This window comes from Typopeltis vanoorti, chromosome 6 (genome assembly GCF_054136105.1).
Source record: "Typopeltis vanoorti isolate ZY-2024b chromosome 6, IOZ_Tvanoo_1.0, whole genome shotgun sequence".
NCBI classification, from domain to species: Eukaryota; Metazoa; Arthropoda; class Arachnida; order Uropygi; family Thelyphonidae; genus Typopeltis; species Typopeltis vanoorti.
The window spans coordinates 125,828,811-125,853,675 of NC_143554.1; the positions used below are offsets into that span (position 1 = coordinate 125,828,811).

Below are 24,865 nucleotides of genomic sequence, written 5' to 3' on the forward strand. Positions count from 1 at the left end.
ATCCCCCTACATTATGCTGTAGGGTGGATGTCAATTGCATGGCCTAACTTTAAAACTACGTCTCTGAGATTTTCTGTGGATTCAGTTTCTGGAAGACCGTTTATGACAAGGTCTTCTTTATGTTGTTGTTGGTTTAAAACTTCGTATTGTAGTTTCAGGGAATTAAATTCTTGACGGAGTTCCGATGTGTCTTTTATCAATTTGTGCTGCCTGTCAGTTAGTGCATTAATGCTGGTTTGAATGTCTTTTACCGTTTGTAAGACTTCTTCGACTTCTGAATTATTAAATTTAACAAACTCTTCATATTCACTAATTTATTTGGTTATTTGTTTATTCTGTTTATCAAATAGTTCTTGGACAAAATCTACCAAGCTGGCTTTTATATTTTCTAAATCTTTTTCTAGTAATAAATTTACGGAACTCAAATTATAAGACTCACCGGTATTTTTTTTGTCTGTTCAGTTCATCGTCCGCTTCTGCCTCCGCGTAATTAATCAGTTGCGTCGTGGGTGGCGGCGGTTCTTTTGTTCTCTCTGCAGTATAGGCATTTCCATTCCTCTCGCTTGGCATTGGATTTGCGTAGCCACGTTGTTTCTGAAAGTCTGGAACATGTAAAGTGAAGATTCCTAAGGCATTTCCTGAAGGTTATATGACTTCCGTCGGACGATAATTCCTTCAGGCAATTGTTGCACTTCATGGCTCATCTTTCTTCCCTTGGACAACTGTAAAGATGGCGACGTCCTTTGTTCTATGCTCGTTAGTGACCACGGTGAACTCTGCTCAACCCTCAGCACACTCAAAATTTGAGTTTAACTTGGCCGATTTCGATGAATTATCTATCACTGTCTTCAGCGTGACAAGAAGAGTTACATTGTGACACTTTAAATTAACAACATGAGTTTGAACCACATTAAAGTATAAAAACTGGACCAGCGATGCTACTACTACTACTAATAATAATAATACTAATAATAATCACTGTTAGTTAGTATTAAGCATATAAACTAAGTACGTGTATCTACTTGTATGCGCATTCCTGCACATAATTCGTGGGAGGGCCACGATAATGAGGCGGAGTTTCTAATTTTCTGGTCAGGCAGTATAGCTTTAAACTTAGATATCAAATGAACACTATATTATGATATTTTATACAGCTGCAACATTCATGTGAAAAAAAAAAATAAAGAAAATGAATAAAAATTACGTATTAAATAAATGTTGATCACTTAGATTTTTTGAATAAAAAATATACTAAAATAATCTTCGGGTCAAGATTTAACTAAAGGTGGCAGCTGGATACATCTATATATATATCTTGATATGTCTTTTATATCTACGTCTTGCTTAAGTACACATCTTAACTTTTATCTTTCCTGTTCTTAGTAAAGAAATTATAATCTAAACCTGTACTAATAACGTCATATTACTAATGATATATTAATTTTTAAACTAGAATATCCGTAAACATGCTAGTTTATGTAGTTTCAAGGTTTAATTTTGAACACGGACACTTCTGGTCATCAATCATAACTAGCAGACGATTGGTACCATTATCACGAGGTTCAAACAAATATTGCTTTTTATAAACAAAACTTCAAGATATGGAACTTGTCCAGATTGCGTAACAGAATAGCAATATCAACAAAAATTTACTTCTGAAATATATAAAAGCATTCATTTATACCAACAATTTAGTCAACCGCTTACCTTCGGTTACTTAGTAGCAGAAATCGGTAAGTTCGATGTCAGCGCCCTCCAGTGGCATTAATTTTTATTATTAACGAAATTTGTTATGATGTAAAATGAAATGAAAAGAATACAAAGGCATGTAATATTATGCAAATAAACGTGCAGCTTTATACTCTGCTAGAAAGTTAACTGACATTAAATATTATTATTATTATTATTATTATTATTATTATTATTATTATTATTATTATTATTATTATTATTGTTGTTGTTGTTGTTGTTTACATTAATAACTTCTTTTTTATTTTTAATCTAGAATGAAAATATCTTGGAAAATTGTGCCAATTACTTTATGTGCCGAAGATGGTGTGCTTATACATAATATTCTAATAAGAAAACGCTAGAAACAAATACACAAAAAAATATATTTACTTGGAACAGTTCAGTTCTAAATGGACCCAGTGTTGTATCATTAAAAAAATCGTCATGGAAATTTCAAAGTAAATGAAGAAGAAAAATATTTCATAACATAAACTTAGATGTCCTTTAATTGTGAAGAAAAACCATGGTCATTGATGCTATCCTCAGTTCTTCAAGAAACCAAGAATCGAAAAGTATCACTCAGGGTAACTGGGAAACTAATTCAGCAATTTCCGATAAAGACCAGGTAATGCCCACTAATGCGAACAAAGATTTCAATGGGGAAGTAAAGGACAGTAGACCATCTTGTAATTCCCATAAATGTTTTTATGAAAATGATATTACAGTTCCTACTTGTGTTCGCATTCCTCTTTGTGTAAATGATAAAGAACATACTGTTATTGTTAATGGTAAATCCAAATCTACATTTGACGACGAGGAAGTAGATGAACAACAATATAAAAGTGACCCAACTAGAAGCCTTGCTAAGACACAAGGACGCGATGTTTCGAACTGTGTCAGAGTACAAGATTTTTCTCAGATTCCAGGTCCTTGGCCGTCGCTACCCATCATCGGTACTGGATGGCAGTATTTTCCTTGGTTAGGTAAGCACTGATTTTAAATATATCGGTAATTCTAGATATGATTAATTTAAGAAATATACTATATATTTATATACTGTATATAAACTTGGACAAATGAATATGACAGACATATATGTTAAAGGAAACATAATTTTCTGGATATACACAAGCAATAAACAGACTAACGTTAGTGTTAAGGTTTTTTTCTTTATTCTTCTTTCGGTGATGGAAAATTTCATCTCACGATTACATGTACGTTTTGGCACCAGTCAGCATGTTTTGGTTGTATACAGTGCCTCGGTAATGCATTTCAGACTATTCGATGCTTGTCCTTCGATTGGGTACAACTAGAAACGGGGACTTCATAAGGGCTTTTCATTGAAAATGAGTTAGCCAATGTCATTCAAACACGAACACATCTTTAGCATTCCATAAAGCCGGCAAACTACCACAACTACACGTGTACATACACATACTTGCCACTGAATTAGAAACCTTTATGCAGATGTACGTAAACGTCACTTACGCAACGTATATGCAAAATAGCTGATCACGTGCGTCGTCCTGTGTTCTAGGCCAGCGTTTCCCAAACTGTGGGCCGTGGCCCCCTTGGGGGCCGTAGGTTTTGTTGAGGGGACCGTGAAATAATGAAAACAAATTTAAAATGTTTTAAGACTAAGTAGATTTTTTTTATTTTAAAAGAAACGTATTTAACTTTTATTATTTATTATTTCTTTTTTGTTATTTTTTATATTTTAATGGAAAAATTCACACATTGGTGTTGGTTCGCAAACTTTGCTTCCTGCGTATTTCGGCGCTTAATGAATATTAGTAAATATTGCTTATTCATATGTTTCATTTCAAAGCAGTGGTTAATTGTATTTACTTCGAATGCTCTCCAGGGAAGCTCCGAATCTTCCTGTCCCTTTCTTCACGCGTTCATAATCAGGGACTGTTGATATTGACTTTATATAATCACTGTCATCCGAGCTAGTTTTCTGTTACCAATAAAAGTTTCGCATATACTTCACACATGAAAAAAAGCTTAAACAAGTTCATGTGGGAAGATAGTAACTCGCTTGCAGTGGTAAACAACACCCCTCCCTAACAGCCACTATACTGCAGAGGCAATAAAAACAAGTACTTTTATTACGCCAGTGAATAAGGTATGAGGCGTCTGTAATATATTTCTCAATAAATAGTGCAATTAGAGACAACTGGGATAAAAAACACACTAATTAATGAATCACATGTCCCCTCATACAGAAACTATGCTGTATAGACTGAAACAAAACGATATGTTGCATGGGCAAACACAGTATCTAACTAAAAACTACTGTTATTAATTAGATGTGTGTGTGAGTTCGATTTCCCAAGGCAGCAATAAAGTTCAATCAAACGTGTTAAAATTCGTAAAAGTGTTAAAACTAAGTAATATATATATATATATATATGTTAAGAATACCAAGTAATTTTTAAACCTGGTTTTACTCCATTTCCCAAGTAAGCAAACAGACAAAAAGTCAAGTTTGCGCCTGCAATTGATGCAAGTCTAACTGATCCTACAGGTAGTGCAAGACCAGGGTAACTCGTGGTAAAGGTTGGTATTCTTAACATTTATTATACCCAAGGTAAAATACTTTCTACATATATATATATATATATATATATAATGAAGTTGAAATTGTATATATATATATATATACAATTTCAACTCAATTGTCAGCTATGCTTTTATCTTTCGGTTGCGCGATCTTTTGTTAATACCGCACCAATCATATGCACGTTTTAGTAACCTGCTTTTGCTGTCTGTTTCGCGTTAGACTTAATTACCGTAAAGGGAGAAAAGTCACAAAAGAGAAAAATGTTCCTGGTTCGGGGATTCCCTTATTTAGGTAATATTCACTAATTTCATGTTATCAGTCTGTGGTGTGCCAGTATCGGTAAGTGGTGATATTATTTGATCTATTCTACGTTAAAACATTTAACCCTGAGATGGATAAGTGGCTGATAAAAAATAAAAAAAAATTCCCGCGAACAATCAGAAGAAGCAGAAACAGACTCAAAAAAAAGGACAGTATTTCATCTTTTACCAGAACAGCCCGCATCGTCTTCAGAACCAAACGGTAAGAGGCAAAAAATGTAATATATGCATTTGATTATTGCATTATTCGCTGTGTATGTTTTGTATTGAATATGAATACAATAAATATTATAATAATATATCTCTCTATTAAGATTTTTTTTGAGGGAGGCCGTGAAATATTTTTTTTTTTGCAAAGGTGACATCCAAAGGGGGCCCTGACACCCAGACATCCATTGGCAGTCGAATGCCTATACGGAAACATGGTATTAAATAAAAGTTTGTAAATTCAGTGGACGGCAGGTGTACGCTTCTCATAGTTCTGCCTGCTTCGGCCGTAATTCCAACCAGTACCAATTGGAATGTATAAGAATTGATTGATTATTTTATTATTTATGACATTTTATTTTAATTAATTTATTTATTTAGCGTTTAATGGTATGGGAATTATCGACAAAGGCAACTAAAGCTCCAGATGCCAGGATATTATGTCTGTTAATTGCGTGTGGTCTTCAACCAAGATTTCCCTAGGATTAAAGCCCCTTTCCATCACCACATGAGACTGCTAACATTCGCCTTCAATTTTAAAGCCGTCAATAAGGCTTTAATTTTTTTTTACCTTATTAAGTACGAGTCCTTCTTTACAGCTATTGTCCTATTATTTTTTATTTATTTATATTCCATCCCCCATTTTTTGTTAGGCGAAATTGAACCCAGATAATTTCTTAACTTTATCAATTTATTAACTTAATTTGCGTCGTTCTTCTTCTTCTTCTTCTTCTTCTTCTTCTTCTTATTATTATTATTATTTCTTTAGGAAAAAAGAATTCATCAGATCATGAACACAATGGGTTTGACCTTTTCATAAGGCTTCAATCCACTAAGTTAAAAAATCTTTCAGTTCTCAAATTAGCCACACAAAAAGTTGATATGTCTTATATTTTATATCTACCCTATATATATATAAAATGCTAAGCCTTTTTATGTCACGCTTTTTGAAACGTTTCGAAACTCAGGGGCTACTCTGAGTGTCGAGTCTTCAAAATTCGAGTCATCAGAATTCAAAGAGAACCGGCTTACCAGTCCGGAACTCGGGGAGTTAAGCGCCGTAGGCACCAGGGGGAGGACCCCCTTTCGAGTCATCAAAATTGAAGGAGAACTAGCCTACCAGTCCGGAACATGAGGGGGTTGGGCGCCGTAGGCGCAAGGGGGGGGGCGTAGTCCCCCCTAGTATATATATAATAATAATAATTATTATTATTATTATTCGTGACACCTCCAAGGAGTCCGAAGACTCATCGCGGGAGCACACCCACTATACGACTGTCTACACCACTACACCAAACCTCTACCACCAATCATCTCCATCAACGCCCACTACCACGACAGCTAGTATTTTTTGTCTGTAAATTGCGTGTGTTCTGAAGGGCCGATTTGTCTGTATGCGGGATGAAAAATCCGAGTTTCCGGGAGAAAAAAACCCTGCTACCTTTGTATGAGATCGGCTAACTCACCTTCGATTGAAAAAGTCCACATAAAGATTCCTTCCATCACGACGACAATCGAACTTAGGCCTATTCTAATCGAAGGGCAGTTGCGCTATTGGAAGAACCAATACCTTCCAATAGTTCTTCCAATTTCTTCCAATTGGAAGAACGCAATTGGAATAACCAATTGCGCTATTGGAAGATAAGCACGCGAAATACTTGCAATAACTATCTGGAAATAAGACCAATTAAATTCTGCATATCCTTTGAAACTTGTTATAATTGTATGATTGTTTCATCATGTTGTACTATAAAAGAAATAAAAATTTTCTACATATTCACATTAATTTGAAGAGGAGTGTAATTTCGATAGTGCATTGTTGTTTTGAAAAAGTGGACTTCAGAGATCCTTTGTCATTGATTTTTAGATAAAAGTCCTGAAAAGTACGGTGCAAAGGATGCTCTATGTAAGCAACGAATCAAACCAATGGTAGTGTCTTCCTCAGTACTACTGATGTTTAGATCCTTTATTAGATTGTTATCGGGTCGAACACTTTTAGTTTCATTTTAATTCAAACTGTTCTTATACACGGAACCATGAGGAATCTTTTCTAATATAAAAGAAGCCTTAGATGGATGTTATATCTGGAAATTCCCGAAGGCAGTGGTTAATTTGTGGTGACTCTGGAAATATCTACCGGCTTCGTTTTAGGTACGTTTGTTGTAAATATAAAGAAACTACAAGTCTGTCAGCAGTAATTTTCGGTTTCAAAATTATTGTGATACTTCTTCTTCTTCCTAATCTGGATTTTAGGCCAGGTGGCCTGTTCTAGTCTCATGCCATCTCTTTCTTGAGACTAGTATAACTTGAATAAAGTAAATAACAACAACTGTATCTAGGAAGATAGACACGAAAATTTTCCAAGTATTTAAATTGGACCAAATACAGAAACATTTTCAGAAACAATTTCTGTATTTCGTCTGCCAAGATTTCTATCACAACGTATTATTTTTATTTACAAGTCGACATATTGAATTACATGTTATTATTAATACTCAATATCCAGTAGTACTGGAATCGTGCGTACTCAGCATTTGTTATATCCCAAATTTAAGATGTGCAATTTGGAAACATTTCAAGAAAAATTGTTTTTGCAAGGATTATAAAAAAAAAAAAATTAATGCGGAATCACCAGATGTTTAAAATTTATGAAACTATGTTTATGAATTGATATCAATACTATTTGTTTAGCGCAGATACCTCTCGGAAGACTGATGATGATGTTAATGATAAAGGCTATGTTTAGTAACATTATGAAACGAAAACGTGAAATGCTGGTACTAACCAACAGACTAATGTAAACCTATTAAACTTATACCATTGAAACCATATTCTCCCCCATCTGAGTTCTATTAAAAAAAAAAATAAAAAAAAATAAGACTTTAATTTGACAGAAATGATTTTCCCCTATAATTGATTTTTAATGAAGTACAAACGGCATTTATAACACGAAAAGTTCTCTGGATTCCGTAGTTCAAATGTTGCCAAATATTAATAAAACAAATAAAATAAAACAAAATATTTATTTTTTTTTCATATTGATTTTAAGCGATTTAAATAAATATCAATTACGTGTACAAATACACAAGTATATTTATACGTAGAAACTACAAAACAGTGTGCGACGCTATATTGGGCTTCCAGCAATATATAAAGTACTGTATTCTCAAATATCTCTGCCTATTGAGAATCAGTACTCAACTTTTCATTCCTTTTCTTCTTCTTCGTCTTTCATTTCTTCTTTCATTCTGTTTCTTCTATATTTCAGATTCAAATGCATGTCATGAGAATTATGATTTTAATATTTTTTTTCCGTTTAATTATTATTATAAAATAAATAAATCCGCTAACGTGTTTTCGTTTTCTCAAAGGCAAAACTCTTTAACCTTAACATTTTTGTAAATCGGTAGGCAGCCGGTCTCCATCCTTCACTACAACAGGTAATTGAGTTTGTGGCTATGAGGATAAATAGACAGACTATACGGTCGTTTTTTATTTTTAGAGTTGTGCTCAAAACTCGAGTTTCTGAGAGATACCTAACTTGCTAAAGATTGGCTAATTGTTATATGCACATTTTTTGATATATTTTCATTAATATATAAATTGCTTCTTATTCAGTGAGGATTTTGATATTTTAAATTTGTCCAAAAGTTTGCTTGTAAAGCAAACTTGATAGTACAAAAAAAAAAAAAAACATTGCCTGATTTAATAAATTTAGTTTAATCCTTTATTCAAGTGTGAGCAAACAAAGTTTGCGCTTGAAAACATCTTAAAATATTCTTGCGTATAGAACACGCAACTGCGTACAAAATTATGTTAAGACTTGTTGAAACGTGTCTTAGCTATATTAGCATGTGAGGGGTATAAAAAGCGGGGCTTGTTGCGCTCACTTCCATAGTACATAATTATCCCTTCAATTGTAAACTTGTGTCACCTACAACCCATTATTATGTTAAAAATGGCAGAGCAATATGATATCCTGGAATCCATGGCTTGGAGAGAGCCATTGGTCAATTAGAAGCTGGATAAAAGGAGCAAGTTGTCCTTCAAAGGTGTCGTGTATCTCAAAGCGTAATTTCGAGACTTTAGAATCGCTTTCTGGAGGGGGGAAATGTTCGAAATCGTCTTCATGCCATAGGTTTATATGCTCGAAGACCAATGGTTTGCATTCCACTTACTGCAAATCACAAAAGAGCTTGAAGAATTTGGGTACAGGAACATCCGCAATTGGAAAAATGAGGTTTGGGCTCGTGTGCTTTTTAGTGACGAGTCCAGGTTCAGTCTGCAACCAGATAATCGACGTATCCTGATATGGCGTAAAAGTGGAACAAGAAATATTCCACAGTTTGTTCATGAAAAACCCTAATATCAAGGTAGGAGTATGATGTTTGGAGTAGGAGTTTGATGGTATGGGCTGGAATAATTATAGGTGGCCATAGTGATCTCCATTTTATCAGAAACGGTTCCTTAACAGCCCAAAGGTATCGCAATGGGATTTTGGAACCTATAGTTCGTCCATATGTTACTGCAATTGGCTAACAATTCATTTTTATGGTTGACAATGCTTGTCCACACCACACAAATTTGGTACAGGAATGGTTTGAGAAAGAAGGCATCGAACAAATGGACTGGCCTGCCTGTTCACCGGATTGAATCCAATAGAACATGCCTGAAATGCTTTAGGTAGGCTACTGGTGCCACCACAATCGCTTCAAGAGCTCGTAATTGGTTTCCCTGAAGAGTGGGGAAATATTCCACAAGAACTGTTTGATCATCTTATCCGGTCTACGCAATCAAGATGTACCGCTGGCTGTTTTGACTGTTAATGGAGACCATACGCCCTATTAAAAATTAACAAAAGTATTTTTGGCTATTCTTGTTAAAATTATTTCACGCTAAAATGTATAATTTGTTAAATTTCTAATAAATATCGATTATTTAAATAATATCTCATCAATTACACCCTATCCATAAGTAAGAATTATTTATTCATGTATAAAGTACTCAATAGTTATAATTATTTGCAGAAATTTATAATTATCCGACAGAAACTAAAATATTCCCTAATTGTTTTGAGCATTGTGTATCTGATCATCATGAAGTATAGAAATCTTTTGATGTAAAAACAAAAATCACATTTCAGGCAAGTAAAAAGATACAAAATTATATTTTCAAACAATCTTCCAATAAGGAGAGTTGTTCGACAGCTGAATTGTCATCATTTGTGCAATTAAATAAAAGGTAAAAAATTGTCAATTGCAAGTGTTCAATACTGTTTTTTTTTGTTACTTTTGGACAAACAAATACTATATTGATACAGTATCTCGGTTTCGTATTTGTGTTCATAATTTGTAGTTTCTATTATTTTTAAAACATATTTTAAGGTTACTCTGTATTGTCATAAAAGTTTTTATACCTTACTAATAAATAACCATGCTCACTAAAATATAATCATTGCCGAAAAGGGGATAAACGAAACTCTTTCAGTCAACTTTTGGAAATCGGTAGGCAGCTGGTATCCCTTCCCACTCTTATTCATCACCAGTATTTGAGTTCACCTCTACCGACGATCTAAACTTAAATAACAATGGTACGGGAGACAAGTGCCTCCATCTCGTGTTCCTAATTCTAAATGGTATTACTGTTTGAAATAGAGTCATTTATATGATTAATTTTTCTGAGCCTCCAGTTAAAAACCAGAATTTCCAGGAGAAAACCTTTGATAAATTAGTTGACAAAAAAAGCCTCAGGAAAATTTCCCGTAGTTGGTGAGTAGAACAGAACTTCTGACAATTTTTTTTACCTATCTTACGTTCTGAATGTTACCTTAACTACACAGGCATAACCATATATTTAACCAATGTCAATTTCGGAATTGTATTCATAATAGCTAAATGAGTCGGTTTCGATTCAAACATTATCTCTGTCACTTCCTTACTTGTTATAGATAACAAGTAAGGAAATGACAGAGATAATAATAATAATAATAATAACACTTTTCGTCAAGCATTCTTATATGGTACTGTCACAGTTGAAAATTTAAATTTAAGAAGCATTTCATTGCTGGTAGAGACTTATTTCCCTAACTTAGCTGATGATTTATGAGGGAATTTATTTTACGATAACTTAACTCTTCGGGACTTCATCGCTTAATACTACGCTACTGGAGCCTCTTCTTTTTTTTTTTTTTAACCAAAAAATCGATTGCTTTGAAAGTATTACTTTCTTACATTATTAAGCTCCGACCTCCTCTTTCCTGATGGATTTATGAACTAAAAATAAGTTTTTCCTTCAATGTATAACTTTATCGGATGAGAACGTTTTTGAAGAATGTTGTCCTTACACACAATGAACTTGAAGTTCTTGCTTGATCATTCCTTCCACATACCATCATGACCACAGCTATAAGACACAACTTATCATTTCCTCTTATCGGGGATTTCAATTAGCACGTCGCCCATCGTGCTGGAATCAAAGTGGAAACCTTGTTTCTACCAGGTGGTCTCATAATCAAACACTAATCAGAAAGAAATAAGATTAAAATACTGAAATAAATCGCTCAGAATAAGGCAGGTTATGTGTTGCTTATCTTGACGAGTTTCTTAGGCTTACAAACATTAATTCCCGTTGACAAATTAGAATTCGTTAAATTTCAGAGAACATTTCATCTGCCTTAGGCACTTGAAGTAGAAATGTAGACGGGTCAGGGTTAAATTACAATTGGCAAGAGGATACTATACCGCTAATCCTGTTAATTTTTGAATTTTCATTACACGAAATGGTTTTTCTTGAAGGATTACATGATGGAAGTATAATTCACAATAAAAATATAATTTGTTTCTTGGAGTTCTAAAAAATGTTGCGTATTTTTTTTTTTTTTAATTCCATTGTATTTATTAATTTTTCAATGGAATGTAAAAGTCTAAAAAGTGGAATACAGTGAGTTTGGATACTTTAACAAATGTAATGTCATATAATCTGTTTCTTATTGTTAAATTTGTCTTTTAGGTCGATATAAATTACCAAAGATGCACGAGACGTATCTAGACAAGCATCGTCGCTATGGACCCATTGTAAAAGAAGAATTTCAATGGAGATGTCCTGTTGTACACGTTTTCCATCCAGAGGACTTTGAAACCGTAATGCGCAACCAAGGATCTCAACCATCTCGACCTGTTAATGAGTTCCTAGAACATTATAGGATGAAGCATCCTGAGAAATATAACAACGCAGGGCTCGCCAACACGTAAGAATACATATTTTAACTGGACTCAATGGTATTTATTGAGTTTTAAGGTTTTAAGATTGAATTATGAATCATAAAAGCTTCATATGGTTTCTCTTTTGCACCGCGCTGACTCGATTATATATTATATTATTATATTCAATGTACAAGATCGTGTGCTTGTGTTAAAGACTTGAACGATTATTAATACAGTACTTCTGATGCTACTTTGGGAATGGTAAACAAATAGTTACCATTATGTAGAGATAAGTACATGTTTTTATCCAAAATGTAAGTTACAAGTTGTCATTCATTATCACAAAAATATTGTCCAACAGCAAAACATGTTCAAAGGAGCTACGTTACAATGAGACACTGCAATGCGTGCAGGAAGAAATTTTAATTAAAATAAAATAGGAAACCTTTTAATGCAGAGTAAATAATAAAAACATACTTGGAAGCAGTTACGCATAGTTAACGGTCTCGATAAAAATAAGATTCAATCTGTGAAATTACTTTATCAAAGCGAACTATCGGAAAATGAATTCGAGAACGTTCAAACAAGAATTGAAGAAACCTTAAAAGAGACACTTTTTTTTTTCAGTGATTGATGAAAGCAAATTGATGATTAGCTTCAAAAAAGAGACTATTTGCAGAAAGAAATCAATAAAAAATTACATAGTCTCAAGCAATGGTTTTTATCGATTGAACCCCCCCCCCCCACACACACACACCTCGCCATCCTCCGAAACGTATCAAAACATTTATCTTCATCTCCAACAAGAATAATGCTCTTGTCCTTAGAAACTCATATTCAGGTCATTTGGATAACAGAAATATTCGCGAAATAAGCTATGCTGTAGCAGCGATTTCAACGATTCTTAAAATATTCTGCGAATGTTCACTGTTCTCGAAATATCTTAAACAAATAAATACAAAATTAATAACGGAAAAACTCACGTAAAAAGATTATTTAATAGTATAATTTACGTGAGTTTTTCCGTTATTAATTTTGTATTTATATGTCTGCTCACGGTTTGCCATTATTAAAATATCTTAAACATTTCACTTCTAGTCAGTTCAAGAACCTTGTCGACACTTTGAGCCTCACTTACCAGAACTTTTGCATGCAAAAAATAGTAACGTGATTGCTGCCTATTTCTTCATGCAGTGACGTCACTATCTTTCGTGGACAGTCCTTAATAAAATTAACTATGTTTATAGATTCGCTAAGTACAGTCTGTAATTTAGGTCACATTTTCTTTGTATCAAGAGCTACCAATGAAAAATTTAATAGCACACTATGTAGTAAGTAAAAAGACAATTTTTGTCTTCCCAGGCATTGTCATTCCTCTATTGCTGTACAAGCGTGGTCTGAAAAGTTCTCGGCCTCGACCATCGATGGCAGCACTATCGGCAAGATTTTTTTTTTTTTCCTAAGTTGGTACATCTCTCACGGCATCCATATGAAACTGTAAGTCATTCTATCAAGTAGTTTGTTTTACACAACTGCCTGAAGCAAAAGTGTTGTGTGTATCCTTGAAATTGAAATACCCCTGAAATCGATAAAATTGAGTATCGTGCTGTTATAAAATTCTTTGTAAAAGAAGGTTTAACGCTAAAAGAAATTCATTCGAAGTTCATAAAAGTTTATGAGCACTCTTTTCCTTCGTTTTTTCGACAATTAAGAAATGGGCTGCCGAGTTTAAACGTGGCCATACCAGCCTTGAAGATGATTCATGTGAAGGACGTCCAAAAAGTGTAACAACACCACCACCACGATATGGTATTGGATGACCGGCGAGTCAAAGTGCGTGAAATTGCTGATACTATAGGCATTTCAAAAGAACGTGTAGGATATATTTTGCATGAAGAATTGCAAATGAAAAAGCTTTGCGCAAGATGGGTGACGCGCTTGCTCACAGCAGATCAAAAACACACTTGCATGAAAATCTCTGAACAGTGCCTGGAGCTTTTTAACAAGAATAAAGCTGATTTTATGCGTCGATTTATGACTATGGATGGGACTGGAATTCACCATTACACACCAGAATCCAAACAGTGGACAGAAGCTGGTTGTTCAGCTTCTGTCCACTGTTGGTTCCATCAGCAGGAAAGGTCATGTCATCGGTGTTTTGGGATGCTAAAGGCATTTGTTTATTAATTTTCTTGAAAAAGGTAAACCAATAACCGGGTATTATGATTCCGATCTTTTAACCAGACTAGAAGAAAAAATTCGTGAGAAAAGAGCCAGTTTGCAGAAGAAAAAAAATCATCTTTCATCAGGACTATGCATCTGCCCACAAAAGTGGTTTGGCAATGGAAAAATTAAGGGATCTGCGCTATGAAATGTTGGAACATTCACCCTATTCCTCAGATTTGGCTCCCTCTGATATCTATCTTTTCCCAAAACTAAAACCCTTCCTCACTGGTTAGCATTTTCTTCGAATCAAGAGGTGATTGCAGCTGTAGAGGGATATTTTGCAGATCTTACTGAGAACTACTACAGGGACGGGATAATGGTGCTGAAGCATTGCTGGAATAAATGTATTAATCTTAAGGAAGATTATGTCGAAAAATAAAAATAATTTTGAAATTATAAATTCGTTTTTTCATTGTTAGGCCGAGAACTTTTCAGACCACCCTCGTATATTAAAAAAAAAAAGTACAAAATGCACTAAATTTAGAAAGTTTGCTGATTCGTGAAATCACTTGATCTTTCGAATCAACTGCTCACAAACATATACTGCTTGGAAAGAAGTCAACGGACACTCCCATGAGCAAGGTGCATCGTGCCATGTAACGAGTCACGTGTTGTAGCCAATATGGTCTACAATGATAATACCATTTAGCCGCTTCTGCAATGCGTGTCGTGACCAATTTTTCGAAGGGTTTAGTAACCTCTCCACAAGAAAACTAAGCAGATAAAACATAAAAAAAATCTTCTACAGCTTTTTTTCTTCAAAGGAAGACAGCTGGCCCAAGGCTATCCATGATTTCATAAGTATCCAGCATAAAATTGCCTCGTAGTTCCCTGATCCTAATATTATGGATATAACTAACCTTTTAAATTTCTACAAGACACTCATTGTATTTCGTTACATTTTACCCACGCTACCGGCCAAGACGTCAAGGTTATCATGGATGCGAAGTGCATATTAAAATTGTAATACCACTGATGTTATATTGAAATATATGCAGGGCGGCTCGTGCATAGGCACTGCGGAACTGCAGCACCCCCAATTTTTCTCGATACATAAATATATTTTATTAATTTATTTATATTTGCTTGTAATATTTAATTTTATCATCAACAATCCTATATAATTCTCTTATTTTGTATAAAAAAATAATAAAAATCCATCTTGTAGCACTTAGGAGGACGAAGGACGCTAGTAGCAATGTGTTTACCACAGTGTCATATTGTTAAACGCGCAAGCATATGCACGTCATAGTGAGATGCGAGCTATTAGCTAATGGAATGCGGCACTGTCCCTCGCTCAGTTCCACTGTTGTTTATATGCAGTTTGCGCCAGTAGTAGAGTGTTCGTAGTGCTTATCGTGTTTACTCCGTCTCTTTAAGTATTTGGACACTACAATTAAAGGCTTTAATTGTAATCTTCAAAAATTGTAACTCCATTCCTTTAATTACAATTAAAGGAATGGATTTTGATGAAATGGATGAAACTTTAGGATTTTGAATTATACTAAATTCAAACTGTAATTTTATCTATAATAAACAATATTTTTTTCAACAAAACAAGAATATATTTTATTTTTAAGTAATTTTGAATTATACCAAACTGTATAATTTTATTGATAATAAACAATATTTTTTCATGTTTAATTTTTACCATAATTTTGATATTTTATCCAAACACGTATACACTGTACTTACAGTGTGTATGTATATTTCGAAAAATTGTAGCACCCGCACGATTTCAAGCCACGAGCCGCCACTATATATACAGTATATCGAAGAGAAAGCTTTAAGGTTAGATACTAATGGGAGAATGGAATCCATACATTTACGTGATGTGAGTATGCCAAAAAGACTAAAGTTATATTACAATGCCAACTCTCCCCTCTAGTATTTGAGTGGCTATAAAAGATAAAACTAAGTAGAATGCAAACCTTTTAACTCCACTCCTCTCACTGAAAAATGATATGATGGTGATTACTTTTTAAGGGGCAGTGCGAAATTGAATGAGATTTACAGAAGGAAGAAAGCATATGATAAAAAAAAATAAAAATAAATAAATAAATATAAAATTCGGTGTTCCAGCACTGGGAATGTAATTTGAGGATAAAAGTCGCTCGCTGTTCGTCCTTAGCACACAACGAATTCAAATAGAGGAAACATGAGATATCCGATTGCAAAATGAAGGTGGAATATTATATGATGTCTGTTTACTTAGGGGACTTTTGTGTCTACGTCTATTAACTGTCTTGGAAATATGAACCACGACTTCGATTTCTGCAAACCTTTTCATAACGTATTGAAAGCTAAGGAACATAAAGAAGATTTTGGTATAGTGGCTGTAGCAAAATCAATACTATTGTAATATTCGCTTATGCGAGGAGATTACAGCAATAAAAGAATACAGTGGAAGCGGAAGTCTGGAATTTTGAATGTTAACGCTATGAATACAATAAATGTTTATGTGAAATCAAAAATATATTCTTCGAGATTTCTGATAGCGAGAAATTCAGTTGATGGAAAGAGATTTAGAAAAGACCGATATAAGGGAGAAATTAATAGATAATTTGAATGTACCGGGTGATTATAAAATAACGTCAAGTGTTCAGAGCCCTCTAGCGAGTAATGTATTGGACTAAACATACCAATATTCGGTAGACGTACACAGTGGAACATGGGGATTCGATTTAACGAAAAAAAAATAGTATCAAAAGTCGCCAACAGGGGAAATTTTGGCGCTGCCAAATTAATTTTAGTAGGTGTGACTAATGAATGACTAAATGGCAAATGAGAGACAGCACACATCAATTTTATGACGTTTATTGTTAATTACAAATGAGTTTCAATATGACCACCATTCTGATGTTCCAGGAACTGCATACAGTGCACGATATTTTCCACAGTGGCTCGCAACATATCGGCATTGATTTGTCTCACGTGTAACATTATTCGATCTTCTTTTTTGAAATGATTCTTCTGTCAGAGAAATGTTGTCGCAAAACACGCTGTACCTGAACTCCGATGTGGGGTGGTGCACCATCCTGCATGAAGATAGTCGAATCGAGACATCCTCTTTGCTGCAGTTGTGGAACCACAAAGTTCTGTAGCATACTGGCATATCTGTTAGCATTGACGGAACAGGTCACTGGTCCATTTTGGCGATTTTCCTCGTAAAAGTATGGACCGATGATAAAAGATGCCGTAAATCTGCACCACACTGTGTGCGCTAAGAATCCTCAAAAATAAGTCGATTCGTGTGGTCGAATCACCAGGGCGCAATTCTTGAACATGACTGATTTTATAGGGGTAAAACTTCGACATGTGATGTAGGATTTTCCGCGCTGTTGTGTATGCGATATCCGTTTGCCGGGATATTGCTCGTGCACTGCTGGTATACCCTGCACATTCGTCATCTCCTGTTCCACAATAGCAGTTGCAACTTGTTGGTGATTGATTGGTTCCCTGCCTGTCTGCACTTCTAGAGTTCTAGTAGTTTCAAATTGCTGAATCCGTTTGTATATGTAAGTTTGTTACACTAATTGGTCCTTTTCATAAATTTTTCATACGCCGAAAATCACGAAGACAAGCACTGGCATTATTGTTCCGCTGATAATAGAGTTTGACTAACAAAGCACGTCACGTAAGGTAAGAGGCATCGAAAAGCAGTTCGTCTACGAATGATAAGAAATCTCACAAGCTTTCCTTTTATTGCATGATAGCTCACAAGAAATGCGATAATGAAAATTAATGCATTTTACTCGGTAAACAGCGCCAAAATTTCAACTGTTGGCGACTCTTGGTACTTTTTTTTCGTTAAATCGAATCCCAATGTTCCACTGTGTACGTCTACCGAATATTGATGTGTTTTCCAATACATTACTCGCTAGAGGGCTCTGAACACTTGATATTCTTTTATAATCACCCGGTACACATTAGGCAGAACATGTTGGATGAATCGATGATTTCTAAGATACAAGAGATATCTGTCATCTGAGTCTAGGTGGCCGAACACATAGCATTTTCCGCTTTCTGCCAAGCTGTGAATTCTATTCTGTTATGGATTCTTGTTGAAAATAATTATGGCCTAATAGTTTTATTTGTTTCGGTCGTAATTCACATAAAACCAAAGTAATTCAAGTTGTTCAAGTATTCTGATCTTTTGCTGATAATCGATTAAGATAGGCGCTACGCATATGTTGTCTTTCGCATATTTTGATACGTTTCTTCTGGTCTTCGATAACAATTTCCCCTTTTGGCGATGTTGCATGAGATTTGCTAAGATTTTAATAGTTGGCCACAAATGCATTTTTGTGCATTATGTGACATCACCATCACCGCCCTTTTATTTATATTGGAGACTTAAAGGTAAAATCTGAAATCTGCAGCAGAACTGGGAGGATTAGCAATGCGAGAAAAACCCAAATGATGGGAAGCTGAGTTGAATTACCAGAGATTCTGAAGGATCAACTTGCTATTTCGGTAAGGCAGTTGCTGATGGAAACTACATCAGTATATTTTCCAGTAGAATCAGTAGAAGTAGGGAAATTTGAGCTAAGTAGAGTTATACACATTAAGTCACTGAGGAAAAAGCCTTCTCTGGTAGGGTATCTGGGGTAAATAGAAGATATCTAAGACAGTTCCGACGTATTTTTATTTTATTTTATTTTTTCACTATATAGAAGAAAAAAAGGTTAATGAGGAAGCTCCTAACTAGGTTTCGATCAGAAGAAGTGTAGTTTCGAGGATTAAAAGATTTGAATTTCGTTAAAGCGGAAATTTAGGCTGTATATTTTTAAAGGTGACTTCCACCCGAAAAAGATTGCACACCTATCACACATTTGTCATCATCAATATATTATGGGTTTGAAAATGCGGTTCTCTGGTTTAGATACCAAACATAATACCTTGGTACTTCTAAAAGCGATTTCAGGCCTCCACTAAGATGTATTTTCTCGTACTGGATTCGACCCGAGCGGATAAGTGAACATAACGGTTCACTTATCCACTCGCGCAAACTGAATGGTAGACGTATTGTTTAAATGCGCATGCTTGCTGGAGGCTCTTATATGCGTCTTATTTGCATGTGTTCTTTCCAGTTATGAGATGAATCCTATACTTTCTAGAAGGAAAAATCCCTGCCACCCTAGTATAAGACCGATTAGCTTGGAGAGGAAGAGAAATGAATGTTGAGAGGAAAGATGGAACTTTAGGATGCAGCAAAAAGGCACTCCGGGTTTTCTAGGCTGTGGTTTCCACAGTACACTCAGCCGAAGTAATAAAATTCAACACCCGAAAGCGAAATTTATTTACTGACTGCCTGGAAAGATCTTTAGGTATCAACACATCACATAACAGATTATTCAGCTTGAAATACTATATGGCTGCCAGTATGAAATAGTTTTATTGGTAAACTCTAGAGATTTTGAGTTAATTCTTTTCTATCTTTTGTATGTGACTTGAAAAGAGAATAAGATGACAACAGAAATCTGAAGACTCTGTGCTGTGGCTAAACGTGTTTCCGTGGTTAACACTTTCTTCTACTAGGAAGGTATATTTTATAATGCAACACTTGCTTTTGTCGGATCCCTTTTTGTGGTAAAAATGTGGATTTATTCTCCAAAAGATTATGCAGGATGCCTCATCTCTAACTTTTGGAAATTGGTAGAGCCAATTTTTGCTGTCTGTCATCGCTGGTTAGCTGGATTGATTTCTGCTGATGATTTCAAAATTCAGACGAGGTTATGGCAAAACTGTCTCCGTTTTGTATAGTCCAAATCCTGTCTGAAATAGTTTGACTTCTACGGTCGATTTCTTCGATTGAGAGGTTTAAACTCCGAATTTCAAGAAGGGGAGGAACCTACTTATGCTGTTAGAAAGATGACTAACTTGGAATTGGCTACCAAAAAGCTCAAGAAAAGTTCCTGTAATTGGCAACCTACAAAACGGACCAACCACAACCAATTTATGTCTTTCTTCTGGAGGCTTAGCGTTTTGGCAGCAAACGCTATAAGGCTATCTTAGCAGCCACTTGTCAATTTGGAACCCATAAAAGAAGGAAAAAATCACTTTACAATGCTTGCAAGATTATTTTGAGAAAAAAAAAAAGACAGCACAGAGTATGTATGCTTAAATAAATAATGAAAAATAAATAAATGAAATTCATTACGCTTTTGTATTTCTTAATATTATATTTTGAGGCAGTAATAAGATTCTTTTTAAATAGAGTGCAGATAGATTTACGGTAGTTTTTTATTTATCTAAAACCTTTCCTCCCATGCCACGTGGAGTAAAATCTTGATGACACACAAACACGCACATACGTAAAGAGATCAAAGTTAGGTGCTGCATTTGATTTCGAATCCTTTCAATGAGTAAGCAGGATACATACATACATACAAAATGATAATAAGAAATATGTTTACACCGACGATATTACCATGTGGCTTCTGGACACTCGAAAAGAGCAGAATTCTCAACACGTGCCCTTGGATTTTGTACTTGCTATCTTGAATTTGTTTTGAAGCTATTTGAAGGTCGCTACAATGAAATTGGAACCTTACCAATTTATCTTCGGATACTACGAAATTAGAAACTAGTTAGCACTATATATAATTATTTATTTGCCATTGAGTTATTATTATTTATATTTTTATTCTCTATTAACATGCTATTATGACGTTTTTTTTTTTTTTATTTTGAATAATAATGATAATTACAAAAAGTCCAGGAAATAAATGTCCAGGAAATAGCAAAAATAACTCATGATCGGGATTTATATAGCCTTAGTTGGTTCTAATACAATCAAACTATTAAAATGAGTAATAGGCTGTTTAATATTTCCACGCATTTCGAAATTCTTTCATTATTATTTTCTAAATAAGAGCTGTAATTTCTAAAGAATAGGAAGTTTGATTTTCTAGTTAGAAAATAAAAATATACAAGGTCTCTGGGTGATCTTGTGGTCCTATCATTAAAAATATATAGCATCTTGAAATGCTTGGGTAAATAATGATTCTGTGTAAACATTCCACATTATGGTATTCATGGCTTAAGTAATGTAATTTGGACCAATAAAAAAAAAAGTTACTACCCGTTATTAAGAGTGCAAAACAAAATTAGCCAGTCAGATTAGTACGAAAAGTGCTTCAAACATAATGAGTTGAAACTAAATGATGAAAAGGTGAAAAAGGAGTGCATAATCTGTTCTTCATTTGACTAAGGGATGGCGTTATATGGCTACATCATCATTTGGAAATGGTTAGAGGACTGAAAACATTGTAATATGTAACGCGCGATCCGTTTACTTGCATGTCAAAGCGACCACAATGACAAAAAAAAAAAGTCAACGCTTGTTGAAAGAGGAGTATTGAGCAAACGTCAAGTCACAGAAACCGGTTTCGGTTTGGTATAATGCATTTCCTAATATCTGGACAATGTCCAAGAAGAATGGTGTGACCCTACTTTCCAAGGACGTTCACCAGGAACAATGTTTGTTGTTCAGACCTTAAAGAAGACGGAAATTAGTCTCATTGTCAAAGAGGTTGATATCACTAGTAGTATCCACAGCATCATTTCATGACTATCTTCACTTAAAAATAATTTAGAGGAAATGAACAATTACACGAAATCTGTAAAGTGCAGGCAAAAAGAGTGACAAATATAACAAGAAGGATTAAATTAGGTTATGAGAGGAGACAAGCAGAACTAGTTAAGAAAAATACGAGGAAGTTTTTCCATTATGCAGATAGTAAGAGAAAGAATGATTACGTGAGGATGACTCTGCTGGATCGAGATGGTGCATGTTTCACCACGTGTGCGAATAAATGTAAATGTATGGAACACTCTCGCCCTCTTTCCACTCATTAGAGATTGTTTAATGAGTCTTGTGTCCTCAACAATCTCTAATGAGTGGAAAGAGGGTGAGAGTGTTCCATTGCATAAAGATGGAAGTAAAACATGGTTCTAATTACAGACCAGTTTGTATTTCTGGAATTGTTGTTAAGGTTTTGGAGAAACTGGTTACGAATAGAATAAAGGATTGGGTAGATAAGGAACACATTCTGTACAGAAGTGAATATGAGTTTGTACAGAATGTTTTCCTTAATTTGTTTTGTTTTAATTTACTTATTATTTACTTCTAATTTACTTACATTTTATAATAAGGTAACTACAGTTCCGGATATGAGTGATACTTCTGGATTTTGCGAAGGTCTTTGATAGACTACTACATAATAAATTGGTGTATAAGTTGCAGTCAGGGTCGGCAGAATCGAGTATGCGGGCGCCACTACGAAGGGGGCGTAGCCGGGGAACGGTTCATAGGTTCATTTTTAAGAAACAAAATTTTTACCATAAAAACAAAAAATTCTTAGAATGATCATTATTAAAATAAATAAGGCCCGATACACCGAATAAAAATTTAAAAAAAAAAGTATATTGCTGCCTATTTGATCAGCCGGCTATTTAAAATTTGCAGTGATAATAAAAAAATGGACAACGGGGAGCTTGTGCCAAGAACATGGCTCATTTATTCCGAAACTTTAAATTCTGTTTTTTGCTTTTGTTGCAAACTTTTCGCCCCTACTGAATCAAGTAGGCTTATAAAAGGTTATAACGATTGAAGAAATGTAAGTACAACTTTGCATAGACATGAGACTAGTTTAACTCACATGAAAAATTTTATAAAATGGAAGGAACTTGATAAAAATTTAAAAAACAAAACTACTATTGATTGCCAGACTCAAAGCATGTATGAAATGGAAAAGAAACATTGGACGAGTATTTTAGAACGCTTGCTTGAAATTATAAAATTCCTTGGTAGCCAAAATTTAGCTCTTCGCGGATCATCTGATAAATTATATGAAAGGAATAACGGCAATTTTTTGAAATTAGTTGAACTGTTTGCGAAGTTTGATCCCGTTATGGAAAATCATGTTGAAAGGGCCCTACAACGAAACAATAGAGTATACTATTTGAGTAAAGACAGTCAAAATGAAATAATGGAAACTTTAAGTAACGCAATCAGGGATACAACTTTATTATCAATTCGAAAATCTAAATATTATTCCCAGGGGTGTAGTCGGGTAAGGGCGCGGCTGGACGACGCCCTGGTACTTCTTTAAAAGTATCAAAATTTTTAAATTCATTATAATAAATTATAAGAATGAGACTTATAATGCATTTCCAGCTTTCCGCTCTTGTCATTTTTTTCAGAAAACAAGGCAATCTCTCTGCCATATGGCCGTCGCAATAATAATAATAATTGCGCACTTCGTGCTCTAAATTTTTGTTTCCAAGGTAGAGCCCTGGCATTTCTTTTAGGACTACACCCCTGATTATTCCATAATTTTAGACTGCACACCTGATGCAAGTAAAACAGAACAAATGACCATTATTATTCGCTTTATTTCATGTGACAATGGAATTGTCAAGATCAGGGAAAACTTTTTAGGTTTTGCAGATATATCAGATTCCACAGGACGTGGTTTATGTGCAACAATAATGGAACAACTGGAAAAATGGAATATTCCCAATGAAGACATGCGAGGTCAAGGGTATGACATGCGATAAATATGATACGATAAATATAAATATGCAATGAGACAAATATGAAAGGGAAAAAACATGGGCTCCAAAATTTGCTTTTTAACAAAAATCCTCGAGCTTTTTACGTGCCATGTGCTGTTCATACTCTAAAAATAATCATTAACGATGCAGCCAAAGTGAATGCAGATACAATTAGTTTCTTTGCAATTATTCACGAAATACATAATTTCTTTTCATTCTCTTAGAAACGTTGGGCAATCCTTTTAAAGTTCGTAAAAAATTTAACATCGAAACAGCCCTCTAAGATATCAGTTAGGAAAAAATTACAATGCACTTTTTGAATTTTAAAGAATGAAAATTTTAATAAACAAACTCAGCATGAAGCACAAACATTATGTGCTAAAATAAAGGACTACAAATTTATTTGCTCTCTTATAACTTGCATGATTTACTTAACAGAATAAACCTTGTGAGTAAAATGCTTCAAGACAAAAATATGAACATTACACTTGCTTTAGAATCTATCGAAAACTTAAAAATATTCTTACAAGAGTATCTATCAGAAACAAATTTTAAAGAAGTTCTAAAAACGGCAAAAGAACTGAGTGAAGAGCTGGATGGAGAACAAGAATTTAAAACTGGTACGGAAGTTCGACGACGAAAGAAGACACGGCAATTTGACTACGAGCATCATGACGAAACGCCACAATCGCCAGAAGATAAATTTAGAGTGAATGTTTTATACACTTCTAGACGTTGCAATGTTTTCGTTAATAGAACGTTTTGAACAACTAAAAACATATTATGATAATTTCAATTTATTGTATAGATTACTACAAATTAATAACGAAGATTTACGAAAAAATTGTGACGATTTAGAGATTCTCTTGAAGGACGGCGACAATAAAGACGTAAATGCAATATAACTATATGACGAGTTATGTGCTTCCCGGGATATTATTCGGAAGGATAATCTAAATATTCAAAACCCTTTCGATATTCTTAATTTTATTGTGTCCAATAAGTTATCTTGTTGTTCAATTGTTTTAAGAATACTATTAACCTTACCT

At 34.4% G+C, this 24,865-nt stretch overlaps 1 protein-coding gene across 2 annotated transcripts in view; it reads left to right on the forward strand.

Moving 5' to 3' along the window:
* shd (cytochrome P450 family 24 subfamily A member shade) overlaps positions 1 to 24,865 on the forward strand; it is a 137,287-nt gene that overhangs the window by 73,057 nt on the left and 39,365 nt on the right. For both annotated transcript variants that reach the window (XM_090393679.1, XM_090393680.1), the window contains exons 2-3: positions 2,006 to 2,714; positions 11,833 to 12,070. In XM_090393679.1, coding sequence (XP_090249805.1) covers positions 2,255 to 2,714; positions 11,833 to 12,070 — 698 coding nt within the window. In that variant the 5' untranslated portion in view covers positions 2,006 to 2,254. The remainder of the gene's footprint in view (positions 1 to 2,005; positions 2,715 to 11,832; positions 12,071 to 24,865) is intronic.